Genomic DNA, 13789 nt, shown 5'->3' with positions numbered 1-13789 from the left:
TTTTTGAGGCATGGTGACGCTTACCCAATATTTTGCAGGCTTTGTCAACGAGCTGCATTGTGATCTCATCTTTGTAAACCTCAAAAGTCAAGAAAGAATCCTGGACCCCAGCCTGCAGTCTGCAACAGAGAAGACAATATTCTTGTCTTGGCAGCGCTGCAAATACAACGTGCTTGGGTGACCCAACTGGCATTCATTAAGCACTGGTTGGTGTCAACCCACTCCTTAACCTCCTTCAAGCATTAGATTGGAACACACTACTTCCCCTGACGGTTTAAGAGTGTTGTTTTGACATGACTGAATTGTGGTGTCCACCTCCATTTCTGCTACTTCACATTATGGTATTATGGTAAACTCTTTCAGGGATTAGGTTATCATATTGGGGGGGATCTAGAGCAAGTCTTAGTTTGTCTTCTGGTTTACTGGCTTATTGTTCGATGTGGCCACAATATCAAGCTCTTGGGTCTCCACAGACTTGACCAAAAACTTGCTCATTTTTCATACTGGCTTCAGTGGCTATTATATGTATGTCTCTATGTATCATTTACATATATCTTGGAAAATGCCATATGGCTCACAAAGTAAAGACAAAACCAGAGAAGATTATTATCTTTAACTGCTTTTCTGAAAGTAATGGAATTAAACGGACTTCATATCAAGGATGACATCTTTTCAGTGTAATTACTTTTCGACATTGTCACAGTGAGCCAGCGAGTCTATTGCACAATTGTCTATAAGACTAAATGTCATCTTTAATTATCTAATAAAACAAATTAATTGGGACAAATTAGTAACAGAGTATGGAGTGTTACAAGGTAAGAAACTCCTGCTTTTGCCCTGCTAGTTACTTCTAAGAATTACTTGAGGTACATTTCAGCTGCCACTTACCAGTGAGAAATTATAATCCTCTGTTGCTAAATTCCTGAGCATTTTCTTTCAATACACTACATTTATTGGGAACACATTACCTTAATTTTTCCCATGTTTCTTCGCCGTACTTTTCAACCACCAGAGACTTCAGGCATGTATTTATAAATCCATACTGCAAAAGCAAATACATGAAGATGCAAGACATACTGATTTTCAAAAATGTCAGCCCAAATGACACCTTTTAAGATTCCACTGCTAATTTTATATTGCAAAAGAGGAAGTAATAATGCTCGACAGCCATTATATCTTCCAGTAAACAGCACAGCCTTTATCTCACCGTTTCACAGAAACAGAGCAAGCCTATTCCATCCTGTTTTGCAGCTCAGGACCCAGGGACGCCAGGTCAGGGATGTGCTGTGCCATGCATGCCGCCTAGAGCACGTCCCCTGCGGCGCGGGGACAGCAGCCGTGCACAGCTGCAGCATCTGGAGGTAAGTTTGGCTTTGCCCTGACTGTTATTGTTAGTCCTGGCACACCGGACACTGGAGATGGAGTCGGAGCGGGGAGGATGTTTAAAGGATAACCGTAAGTAGCGCTGTCGCAGCAGCAGCAGCCTAAGGATGGCGTGGCACCAAAGCGATGCGGGTTAGCATCGGAGGCTCTCAGCCGGCTGGTCACTGGGGCCAGGAGCGGTCTGTCTCTCTCTCCGTCCCCGACAGGAGCGGTCTGTCTGTCCGCGGTCTGTCCCGACTCGCTCCCGCTCCCCTCCCGGGGGCACCTGCCGGGGCCGGCGGAGGGTCCCAGCTCCCTGCCTGTCCCCGCGGGTCCCCGCAGCCCCCCCAGCCGCCCCCCGGCCGCCCGCTCACCATCCTGCCGCCGCCTCCGGCCGCCGCCGCCCGCCGCGCCCGCCCCGCTGCCTGCCCGGGGGGCGGCGGCACGGCCAGGCCCGGCCCCGCCGCTCTCGCCCGCCGCTGCCAGCCCGGGGACAGCCGGTGGCCGCGGGCAGAGAGGCGGTGCCGCAGCTGCCCAGCAAAGCGCAGCTCGGGGCTGCCCGGTCTGGGGCAGAAAACGGGCGTTTTCTGTAGCGGCCGGTGTTGCGGGAATTCGGAGCGATGCCGAAGAGCATCTCTGTGAAATGGCATCACCCGCCACGTTTCCAGGTGACGGCAGCTTCCCAATCCCGGTTCCCTCCTGCTGGAGGCCAGGTGGGACACAATGTGGTCAGACCCTGCTGGACACGCCAGAGGGCAGGCACCGGGTCCTGACCTCGCAAGGACCCACTGGGGCGAGCGTCCAGGAGGGTTGACAAGAGGGAAGGGTGTCCCTTGCCAAGGCTTTCTTAAAACTCCTCTTAGCAGGGCAGGAGCAGTAATGGTGGAGTCAATTGCCACGCTTGCCCGAGCATAGGAGGTTTGTAGGCAGAAGCAGCATCTTTTGTTGGCTGGTGGATGCTGCTGAGCCGTGCGTTGCCACCACAGGCCTGACAAGCAGCACATGAAGCCACTTGCCCATGACTGCCCATTGTCCAGCCCGTCTGAGAGGAAAGGACAGCAGGAGGGATGTTAAGCAGGAATACGGTGATTGATTTTAGATGCAATGAATTCATGGGTTTAGTGCCTGGCAGAGTTATCTCATTTCCTAGGTTTATTTCTGGAAGAATTATTTGTAGGTCGCTTTTAAGAGCGACTCCTGAGAGGACACGATGGAGAACTGTGTGGGGAAAACCACTCTTCCCGCAACAAAGACGAGTTTCTGTCCTCTGTCAGCCAAACACGCGCAGGCAGCTCTGTGGGTGGTGAAGGCCCCGTTTCACCCACTTTGTTGCTGCTCTTCAGTGCGGGACACTACAGGGGAGGGCATACTGAGCCAGCTCTCCATGCCGGGCTGGCGGGGAACGTTTTCCTCATGCTGTGGTGATTCCAAGACGTTGTGCTTGTCGCTTTGTCTCTGATCACTCAGCCCTCTTCACAGATGCCGTGCGTGTTCAGCAGGCACACCGAAACCTGGTGGTAGCCCTGCACTGGGCATGGGTGCTGCTCTTTTAATGATGACAGCCCTCTTGCCAGCCATGTGCTGTCCCTGTTCTCCCATAGGGAGGGTCTCAAAATATACCCCCCTCACCCTTTCCACCCCACAGAAGTTAGTAACCTCACTGATCAATAAAGTGGGGTTAGGTGGTGGGTTTTTCTTGCTCAAAAGCTGTATTCTCAGCCAAATACTAGTTGGAGGCTGGCTTAGGAGAAGTAACAAGAGCCCGTACACCTGCTGTATTCCTGCAGCTGCGCTGGAGAGGAGTAGCTTAGCATAGAAATAGATATGCAAACCCCTCTGTATTCCCTGCACAATACCAAATATTTATTTAAACACACGCCTGTGGGAGCTAACCTCAGCCAGCGCCACAGATGACCTGCCTCTGGATTTGCTGTCCCTGCTGCGCTTGTGAGGAGCGGCCGTGCCCGCTGCCGAGCGGCGCCGGACCCGCATCCCCGCATCCTGCATCCCGCATCCATCCCTGCAGCCCGTCCGGCCGCCCCTAGAGGGGGGCCGCTCCCCGCCGGAGCCGCGGTCGCGCAGCCCGCGCTCTCCCCAGAAAGGGCGAAGACACCCTTCTTTTGGTTACCATCAAAATAGCGTGTCCGTCGCAGCGCCGGGCTCCCTGCTTCAGCGCGGCCCGCAAAGTAGCTAAAAATAGTTAGGGGCTCCTGACTGTCAGTGCCATCAATACCAACGTAACTCACTATGAGGTTACTGATTATTTATTTTGTGTGCGAATTTTACCCACAGAAACCTGCTGTTGGTATGAATGGAAACAATTCGACACTAGAAACGACAAATCAGGAAGATAAAGCTAAAGGAAATGGAAAAGAATCTAAGAATTGTATGGGTTTGCTTATTGCCTCCAATTTATAAATTAATTTCTATTATACATAAAGAAAACTAATTTTCAGGTTTATGAAACCTGAATCACTGGAGGGATTTGCAAATAAAGACGTACTTTAGTATCTTCTCTCTTTTTTTTTTATTGTATGCGTCACACCTAAATAAGTAAGCCAATGATTTTTAGTTACAAAGATTAGCAACTATCAAAAAGGTTCGGAGATGCAATGCAGATAAGCTATCCAAAATTCACGTTAATACCGGTATGCTAAATCTACATTACACAAGGTAAGTCATACTGGAATTGAATTTCTCATTATTGCTTTAGCCCCTCTTTGGTTAGTGAATTGATTCTACTCTTTTTTCAGGTCTGTTTGTCATTATGAGAGAAAACTGGATGAAGAATCTTCAAGTCAGGATTGTTTGTGTGCAGGTCCTTGGTCTGCTTGCCCTTCGCTGCCCATGGCCCATGATGTGCTCTCAGCCACCTCCTTCATCTCTAGCTGGATAACAGAAGCCTTCCAGGTAAGAGAACAGAAAGAAAGAGAAAAAAATTTATACTACACTTTTGGTATGAGTCTTTTAAATTTTTTTTTTATTCCTTTGGCACAATGTACTCAGTGCTTCCTAGAATTTTGAAAGCAGCAGCTATTTCTGTGTATAATCACCAGTCTTTAATCAAAGACAGAACGCCCTACATGTTTCTGTACCTCAGCCCACTCCGCGTAAAATGAAGACAACAATACTCCCCATCCCAATCTGTCGGTGTGCTCCAATGGCGGGGATTACGGTCTCTCCTGGCACAGTGTGTTCAGGTCTCTCAGTCAACACTGGACCCCATTGATGAGGTCTGGCACTGTCACCAATTGCCACCTGCTGCAGGGGCAGCGGAGCAGGTGTATTTGGGTACGTAAAGGGGAGACTGGAGCACAGTGTCTTTCATTTCAGAGCATTTCTTGCTTCCCAGAGCACATGGGGCTAAGTTCAGACAGAACTGCACCCCGGTATTGTCCTGGTCTCTGTCCTGCCAGGCTGAGCCTTGTTGCGAGGGCACAGGATACCTTCAGTTGAAGCATGTCTGAAAAGTCCTCCATGGGCTTCACCTGGGCACAGCTTCTCCTTCCTCCATAACCAGCTTGGTGGCCGGTGCTGAGGATGGGGACAACTACTGATCAGGTGCATCGGTCCCTTATAAATTGCTAAAAGTGACGTGTGTGGAAGCCAAACGGCAGCCTAAAGACTGTGCTGCTAACCCTGTAAAGTTCTGCAACCTCCCTGGCAGTTTGTGAGCAAGCGTGTCTTATATTTCTTCTGCCTTTGTGGCAAAAGATCCAGTAGTTTGGAAAGGGGGTGCTGTGGCCTTGCAAAAAAGATACTCATCCATAGCTGACAAAAAATTATGATATAAAGAGCCAGTTTCCCCTGGCCTTTTGCTGTGCTTGTACCCAGCCAGTACCAAACGGCATCCTTCAGCTGGAGGTAGTTCAGCAAAATAAATAGGCTATCTGCAAAAAACTGTATACACCATTTTTTCAATTAGATGAGAAGTGAAAATATGCAATATAGCAATTTATAACTTCTGGTTACAGCCTTGGAGAATGCAGTCATAGTCTTTCATAGTCTGCGTATTCAAGGACGTCCTTCTTTTTACCTCTTTTTCTTTCTGTTGTGTGATTATTAGCAACAATGCAAAGCCATATGTTAGTTGCCATGGTGGAGGGGCTGCTCCCATAACCATCTGAGCAGAGCACATTCTAAACATTGCAGTCTGGAGCCCAAAATACCCCAGCAGTAACAGAATCCTTTCTCCAAGTGGTTGCCAGCCCTCTCTCCTACTGAAGACCCCTAGGACGCAGCCCTTTTTAGCATACTTCCTTCAAACGCAGCCTCACATCCGTTGTTCAGATATCATGTGTTCACATTTGTCTTGCATTAGCCTGCACAGTGACTTCTTAGTGACTCGAAGAGAAAAAGAATCTGTCCTTCTACCAATGGAAACCAAAAAGGAAGCTTTATATATATGTATTGGTAGGCTTCCAGTACTTCATGCTACCAAACCATGAAGACAGCTGATGGAGAGCCTAGATTAGGAATAAAAATAAACACAGAAGATGTGCTGCCCTGCATAGTTTGGATGTCTCCAATTTTTGAAATATATATTTAAAAACCCACAACAGAACAGTTAGATTTGAATTCTTATTAAAGACCCTGGTCAAAGTGTAAATGTCATTAACGTAGACTAACTCAACAGAAGTGAAATTGTACTAGTGCAGGCTTTACCCTCAAGAGGGCTTTCAAAACCCAGCTCCTGTGGTTAACTGTTGAGCTGAGCTGGAGACGGGAGACTGAGTCAATAGTATTTAAAATCAGCTTTGCCAAACTGTCAGGAAAAGTTACCGGCTCGAGTCCAAAACCTATTCACAAGCGCCCTTTGCCCCACCAACGGGGAGGGGGTGGAAGAAATGAATGGTTTGGTGGGAGAGCTGGATGGCCTTGGGCATCGTTCCCTTCGCCCCAGCTGTCCCTGCGCGCTGCTGGGGGGTTCCCTGTGCATCACCCACCCCGGCACTTCCCTTCCTGGGCTCTCGGCTCCTCCAAGCTGGGGGAGCCAGGGCTGCATCTGTGACCGTAGGTGTTATGCAAAGTAGAAACAAGCCCTGCGGGTACGTTTGCTGCATGAAACTTTCCATTTAAAGTCTGTGCGTGTTCCTCTGGGTATTTTCTTTACCTTGCCTCTTGTATCACTGCTTACATTCAAGAGATAGCATCCAGTACCTTTGTTTTCTAAATAGAAAATAGCTCATTACTTGTATTTTTGCCCTAGCTAATGAAATTTGTTCCAGCTTTAACATCACTGCCACGAGCTACAAAGAGTCATTTGTCTCAACTGCCTGGGCCAGGCTCTGCTGCAGCTCACAGACGGCACAGTTATCCAGGAGACTGGAAGAATGCAGGCAAGAATAATGCAAAAATGGGTAAAAGCCAAGGCTCATCAATCTTTGGTGCTGCGCTATTACATCTGTACTGCACTCCGAGCCACGTAGCTCCAACATAGTACCATATGGAGCTGTCTGGTCGCTTCCTGGGGTCTTGTTCCTTTGGAAAAGTAACTACAAACTTTAAGGTGCTTGTATCAAACGAAGCAACAGCGCAATAGCAGCCTGTGCAGGCTGTGCTGTGAAACAAGGTTGTATCTGAGGGGTCTGTGGCATACTTCTCTTCCACCCCACCAGCTTCCCTTTCCTGTGCTTTGAAAAAAGGGCCTTTTGGGTGCTATTTATGTCATCTATCATCTGCTATGTAATCCATACAACTCCAAGGGCACAGTTCAAGAACCCAAAGCAGTGTTGCAGCACGTCCCCAATACTGTCAAACCAACAATGACTGGTAAATGTTGGCACTAGCTTTATTTGGCTTTAATATTGTGAGAAATGGCTACTTTACATTTGGAAATGATAACCCAGCTATCCTCCGTCGTGGCATATTAAATATCTGGGGGTTTTGTTCTTAAGAGATGCGCTCAGGTTTCCTGTGGCTGTGGGTCTTATGTGGGTCTTAATTACACCTGTAACTGCTAAATTGCAAATCTTTTTGGATACACTGCTGGTTTTACTTTCCTTTTGTCTGAGTTCTGCCCCAGCCTCCATCGCATCCAGCCTTGTTTCACAGCAAACAGCTCTTTCTTCTGGTGAGCTTTCCCACTGGACCACAGACACTCTCTTCGTGCTTCACATGTAACATTCAGCTTCCTTGCTGCTTTTACTCCTCCAAGTAACATTTTGCAACAGCATTAATTATACAGTGTGCTTAGATTTCTCATACCACTATTAACAAATACGTGTTTACTCTGTCTTTCCTCATTTGAACTGAATCTGTGAGCTATATCCCTTGTGGTATCTTTGACTGAAAGATACTTGGATCCATTCTGTGCAAAGGTGAAGTTTAACATCCTTTTTTTGTCAATAGGGACAAACTGTTCTACAGCTCTAGGAGAGGCACAAGCCCAACCTGGTCTCAGTTTCAAGAGGACTACAGCTCCCATGATCCCTAAGGAGAACTGGACCTGAGGTTTGACAGTGATGCACTTCGTGAAAAGGAGGAGGTATAAAAAAAGTAAAGTAAAGTAAAGTTTGTAACTAATTAGGGGAGTGGTAAATAGGGAGTAGTAAACTATCGTGGAAAATCCAGTGGAAATCCATGATGGTAATATGAGACGGGTCTGAAGGGCAGAGAGAGGTGACTAAGGAGCTCTAAGCTGTAAATTCATCAATTAAAAGGACTATTAACCAGCAGTTTTTAAATGTCCAAGCAAGGTTGGCTAACAAGTTAAAAGAGTGTTAAGTTCTTATCATCAAATATAGATTCTACTAAAGTGGAAGGAGAAGGAAGCCTGGAAGAAAGAAGTGCTTGCCCCCTAGCCCGGTGCATGCCTATGGCTCTTTAGAAGCACAGTGGGATGAAGGCTCCAGTTCCTCCTGCACTGGGAGAAATGCCACAGTCAGGAGTGAGGCAGGAGTTAGGTGCTGGCTGGTTGTTAGAGCAGCTTCATTTATTGTAATGGGCTCTACAAGGGGTAACTGGAGAATTAAAGTGACCCGCCTGTCTGGGGTAGGGTGAGGTGGTGGGGTAAGAAACTCAGATACAGACTAGCTGATAGCAACTAATAAGAGGTAGTTGAAGGCAGCCTTGTGTTCTCTGCGTCTCCACCTACAACTGTAATCTCCTTTCTGATCTCTCCTTTCCGAAACCGTAGGTGTTGGTGATGATCTAACCAGCACCTGACTCGCCAACCATTTGTCCTTGGAGGGCTGGGTAGGGACGAGGGCAGCAGCATGGTGTGATGGGGGAGTGGCTGTCACCCTGGCAAATCCCTTTGGAGGATCACTCAAAAATCTCCATAATTTTCCTTTCAGCCTTAAACCACCCCCTCGTATCCAATCAATGATGAACAAACTTGAAAGGCACAGCCTGTTGAGCTGATGTGAAGAGCAGAGAAGAGCTAAGCTGTACACTATCAAGAAAACAAGATAAATGATCCCCCTGATGCACTTTCTGATGTTTATTGTGTATTCTGTCTTCCCTGTACATCTCTATACGATGAATCTATGTCGTAATGCATGAAGGTCCTTCCCCCCCAGATCAAAAAAATACAGCTAAAACAGCTACCATTAGATGTTTAAAAGGATTTACCCTGAAGTTTAAATTGTTGGTCTGACATCTGCTGTGGCTGATTACACTCATCCTCAGTAACAGAAAAGTACCTTCTTGTAAATTAGCAATGGTGTGAAAAAAAATAATAAAAATCTTACTAGCCCAGGCTAGTTACTGAAAATGCACTGCACTGCACTGCACTCTTTTGGTCTGTTTATAATGTACTGTGGTTATCCAATAGCTCTTATGGGTCAATTCAGGGACAATAGCAATCTTTGTCCTGATTTTGGATTTGTGCTTGGCTTTGCACTGATCGAAATACTAGATATAATATAGCTAAGATTTGCAGGTTTTTAATATTAAATGTGGAGCTACATATATTTAAGATCCCCAGCAATTCCCCCTGAGACTGATTTTTTTCCTCTATAATTAGTTTTGCCAGACTTAGTATTTTCCGTTCTCGACTTGGACCATCTTGGTTTCATCAAAAATGGTTCTATATAGCATGTCTTTGCGTGAGGCTAGGGAATAAATGTCTCTCTCTTATTTTAAGATTAATTATTTTGTTGAAAGTCTGATTTTGTTGAAAGGCCATTTTGTTTAGAATAAGAATGTGTGTCTGCGCCCCTCTCTAGTACACTTGAACTAGTTCTGCCCCAAAGAACTTGACAAAGACTGTAAAAGCTGGCCAAGAAGCAAGCTAAATAGCTTGAGCTCAGCTCTAGGCTGCTGGCAGGATCAGAACGGGCCAGTTAACATGCATGTATCCCATACTCCAGTGTAGATTTGTCATACACTTGGAAACTGGCATTATCCTCGCGATGGACATAGCAAAAAGCTGCCCAAATCTGGAAAGGTCATCAGCCTTTTAAAAAAATTGTTTGCAACCACAGCTAACCCCTTACTGCTGTGCGCATGCCAGCTGTGCTCCTTTTTTTCCTGACCAGGGCTGCTGCTTTCACTGCTGAAAGAAAGCAAGGGAAATCCTAAATCTGGTCTTTCATGGAGGAGGGGGAACAAAAGCTACAGTGGGACGTGGCTGTCGAATTAGTGAAGTGGGACAATGCGCATATGCACACGTAAACCAGGAGCTGTACTGTAAGATGAATTACAGCTCAGAGGTGCAATGCTAACTTTGCCTGCATGGAGTAATATGGAGACAGCACTGTATTTTGTTTGTGTGGCCAGCAAGCACGCTGTAATTTGTGTGTGTGCGTGTAACCGTTTCAAAGTGTGCAGGACGACACTGCTGTTGGAGTAATTTGTCCCCTCTGCTGCACGCACAGCAGCGCCTGCAGCCCCTCAAGGAGCGTGCTGTGGCTTTGCTCGCCTCCTTTGTTGCTGCTTGGCTAGTTTCCCCCTTTCTTTGCTCCCTTCTTTTTCCTACTCTGGCAGAATAGCCTGCTGGGAAAGGGGAAGCTGAGTATTTCTGAAGCACTGCAATGCAAAGAAACCAGCTCCCAATGAACCTTGACTAGGAAAATCCGTGCTGTGCAGCATAGCCATCCCAGCGTGCGGTATGTGCAAGAGACTGGAAAAGACTGCCAGGCTGGTGAGGAGCCCTAAGGACCGAGCATCCTCCCACTCCTTCACCGGTAGCAGCATTTGTGAGAAATAGATTAAAAATAATCTGTGAATCAGTTTTAAAATGTTAATTTACTTTTGCTTGATCGGCCTGTACACTGTGTAAAGTAAACATCGCTTACCAGGGTATGCTGTACCACCTCTTCAAAGCCTCATACCAGTGATACTTGTAACGCAGGTGAATGATGGTGTCCGCATTTTCCTAAGGGAAAACAGAAAAGCCGTGCAACCTGCAATGGGGTATTGGGGAGATGATCCAGCATGTAGCTCCACAGCTGTTGGCCACCAGCTCCGTATTCTGGACCTTCTTTTGTTAGCTGAAATAAGCAAGTTACACGTGTAAAACTGGAGAGGTGTGAGTTCCTAACTGAGAAGCAGAACCACCAAGCAGCTAATTGGGAGGAGGCTAGCTCCAACTTGTCCAGCTGTTCTGTCCCAACAGCTTGCCTGATGGTGTAATACATTAAAAACAACAATAATCCTGCTGTCCAGTAACGTGTATAGGCTAGTTACTATAATCTTAACTACAGCTGAAAGCAGAAATGCAGGAAGGACTCTCACAGGTAAAGCCAACCCATATCTATAGCAACAAGTCTTTCAAGGATTGGCCATTGAGATGGCAGACGCTAAGTTGCAGGGGCTTCCACTGCTCACCAGACTTCTGTTTGCTGCCCCTAAGCCAACAGTTTAATTCCTCATTTTGCCCTGTAAGAACAGCCAGCTACAAAAAATTGTACTGCAGTTCTATGCATGGAACTTGCTGGAGCTTCTGGGGCAACAGGCACTATGTCTTCTCTCGTCTCACTGTAAGTATGGGCATTAAAGAGAAGATATCATTGCTCGCTTACAAAGCTAGGGTGAGAGAGTTGTTAATTGGGTACAAAATATTAAACTACCTTTTGAGGCTGTTTTTCTAATATAGGCTAACGTCCTCAGCTATATGCCTTGGTTCCCGTGTTTGGGGATGAGAGATGGGAATAGCAATGGAATATTCTGATGCCAAAACACTGCCTGGCCCTGAGCAGCAAGGTCACTGCTGTCGTGCAGGCTGCCGAGCCTTTGGGCTCTTCTGACAAGCACTGCTCATACCATAACTGTCTGAAAAACTGTCCCACGTTCAGGATTGTTCCTATGACCCCTGCATCCCCTTGTGCATTGCAAATCTTTCCTTGCGCAATGCTTAAACAAAGGGAAAATGAGGCAGAACTGTCTGAACAGTCATGCAGCACCAGAGCACTTTGTGGTCAAAGTAATCCCGAAGAATCTTTCAAATCCATGCATGTCACCAGAACGTAATTAAGACGCAGGGTTACCCAACAGTGCTCTTGATTCATAGGAGTAGGACCGACGAGCACCAGGAAAGTAATAGATTTTATTGGGTAATCTGTGTGTTTGGACGCACAATCCTTCAAGCCAAGTCATTCTTGTAGGCCTGGGAAATCCTTGAATGACAATTTCTGCCATTGCCACAGGTCTTCATTAAAACACCGAGCAAAATCCTCTGCATTTCACACATTGTGTGATACCAAGGAGAAAACACTGTCAGTAAAATCCCACTCTAGTGGTTGAATTCCTGCTGACTTCAAATAGATGTCTTTTTTCCTTATGGCTGCAGAAATGAGCCCTTGGATGAAGGTCCTCTCCGCAACGAGTCTGATGAAGCACTGCGTGCATCCGACAGCCAGCTTGACACCGCCTCGCCACGTGCAGCACCTGGGCTCCAACAGATGTCGTGCGCAAGTAGGCCTGAAAGGCTTATTAAATTTTAATTAAACATTTAAGCTTCAAGATTAGAAGGCCTCCATAAGATACACATCGGTAATATGTGTGCTACTATGAATGAGGAGGTAGGTCTTAAGCAATGTATTGCTGGTAAACAAGCTAAAACTCTTTAGTGCGAATAAATATTGGCTTCCTAGCGAGTTCTTCAGGAGTTTGTCAGAAGGCATCCAGAGCCAGACTTCGATGCTCCTCTCTTCTTTCTGGATGCGTTCCTACAAATACTAAAAAGCAACTTTAGAATATCATAGCACTTCTTCTAATAGGCATCTATACATGTTTTATTGTTAGTAAGCACCGTATGTCACTCTTTAAACAGCCCAGTACTGTATTTACTGGGACTCAAGTGTGTGTGGTACATAACACCACAGCTCCTGCATATGATGTACCAGCTATACATTACACAAAACTTTGATAAACAAGTCACTTTAAACAATTTCTTCCCCTTTCAGGAAAGCATTTATGTGTGCGTTGTCTTACCCATGGTGCAGAGTGTTTGGAATATGTTATTAAGGGTAACAGATGTATTTGAATAAGGGCTTTTTTGGATGTCACTGGGATACGTCTTTGAAGACAGGGCAGTTCTGAAATGTCAAAGCAACGGTAAATAAAAAATTTATTAAAAAAAAACCACCCAAAAAAACCCAAACCCACGCCGCTCTCCCTGAGTGAAAATCTACAATGACATGAATCACCCTTTTAACTAATTGAAAAATTCTTTAGACATGTTTCTCCTACAGCAACTGGGCCAGCATTCAGCTGATTGGTGGGGCTTGTGAAATGATCTTTAGGACTTTTCACTCTGATCAAAAAATCTTCCCAACTCCTAATAGTCCAGCTGGCCTGGAGACGGAGCAAGGGATGTCTTCATAGATCCTTGGGATACGTTCAAAAATGCAGTCTTTCTTTCAGCAATGTAAGTATATGTATCTTTGGTACTTTTCCAGCCACTCACTTAAACTTGACCATGTATTGAGCGCTAGGTGTGAAAGAAATATACGTGTCTTTAAAAGTTAATAAGAAAAGGATTTTTGTTTGTTTAATTTAGAAGCTGGCATTCTGCCTCATGCTTTTTCTAGTTGCTAATAGCAGGCAACTTCAATCTCCACCAGGTCCTGAGAAGGGCTAGAGGCACCGAGTACACAAGAGGACAGGATTTACACCTTTCTATTTGGCTGACTTCGCCTAATTTGGCAGAAGAAAAATCTTTGGCATTCCTGGTTTAAAGAAATCTGCAAACTAAGCGAGGTTTGCTGAACTGTTGTTGTCTAGGAGTTGCTAAACCGTGATAGCATTTCGACAATGAAATGGCTAAAATAGCACAAGCGTCGCTCCTGTTACTTCTAAAGCATCTTGGGACTATCCTAGAATTTACTTGCTTTTATTTTCCTGAACAATCCGGTACTAGAGACAAGGTTTGCAGTTAACATTCATCCCATGTGTACTTCATTAATGCACACATTTGTTAAAATCTTGTTTTGCTAAGATGCCTACTTGATTTAAAAAATAAAATAAAATTGGAAATCCT

The 13789-nt window shown here is 45.9% G+C and overlaps 2 protein-coding genes across 7 annotated transcripts in view; one reads left to right on the top strand and one right to left on the bottom strand.

The window, feature by feature from the left end:
• The window catches only part of LOC141745082 (guanylate cyclase soluble subunit beta-2-like), a 22029-nt gene extending 20122 nt beyond the window's left edge, over positions 1–1907 (bottom strand). Inside the window, exons 1-3 of one of the 3 annotated variants that reach the window (XM_074592223.1) lie at positions 1737–1907; positions 969–1042; positions 25–119 (exon numbers count right to left, since the gene is read on the bottom strand). In XM_074592223.1, the coding sequence (XP_074448324.1) occupies positions 25–119; positions 969–1042; positions 1737–1739 (172 nt within the window). In that variant the 5' untranslated portion in view covers positions 1740–1907. Of the gene's footprint in view, positions 1–24; positions 120–968; positions 1100–1736 lie in introns of those variants that run through there. The other 2 variants (XM_074592222.1, XM_074592221.1) reach the window with 2 other exon arrangements.
• On the top strand, positions 889–13789 carry LOC141745083 (uncharacterized). 4 transcript variants are annotated; one of them, XM_074592226.1, is made up of 5 exons: positions 889–1361; positions 4116–4272; positions 6572–6701; positions 7714–7849; positions 12098–13789. In XM_074592226.1, the coding sequence occupies exons 1-4, from the start codon at positions 1090–1092 to the stop codon at positions 7812–7814; spliced, it is 660 nt and encodes a 219-aa protein (XP_074448327.1). In that variant the 5' UTR covers positions 889–1089; the 3' UTR covers positions 7815–7849; positions 12098–13789. The 4 variants fall into 4 exon arrangements, 3 of the variants coding, with proteins under 3 accessions (XP_074448327.1, XP_074448326.1, XP_074448325.1); XM_074592225.1 differs by lacking the exon at positions 12098–13789 and adding an exon at positions 8661–9454; XR_012587667.1 differs by lacking the exon at positions 12098–13789 and adding an exon at positions 8661–9075 and having other exon boundaries at positions 1012–1361; positions 6591–6701.

Source organism: Larus michahellis, chromosome 6 (genome assembly GCF_964199755.1).
Source record: "Larus michahellis chromosome 6, bLarMic1.1, whole genome shotgun sequence".
Taxonomy (NCBI): domain Eukaryota; kingdom Metazoa; phylum Chordata; class Aves; order Charadriiformes; family Laridae; genus Larus; species Larus michahellis.
This window is presented reverse-complemented; position numbering and strand designations above follow the sequence as displayed.

What these genes read in the sequence shown, in the direction of transcription:
- LOC141745083 (XM_074592224.1), top strand. Translation starts at nt 1,090, where the DNA reads ATGTCAGCCCAAATGACACCTTTTAAGATTCCACTGCTAATTTTATAT. An exon ending in GGATAACAGAAGCCTTCCAG is followed by an intron (nt 4,273 to 6,571) that starts GTAAGAGAACAG and finishes TTTTTGCCCTAG; the next exon opens with CTAATGAAATTTGTTCCAGC. An exon ending in CAAGAATAATGCAAAAATGG is followed by an intron (nt 6,723 to 7,713) that starts GTAAAAGCCAAG and finishes TTTTGTCAATAG; the next exon opens with GGACAAACTGTTCTACAGCT.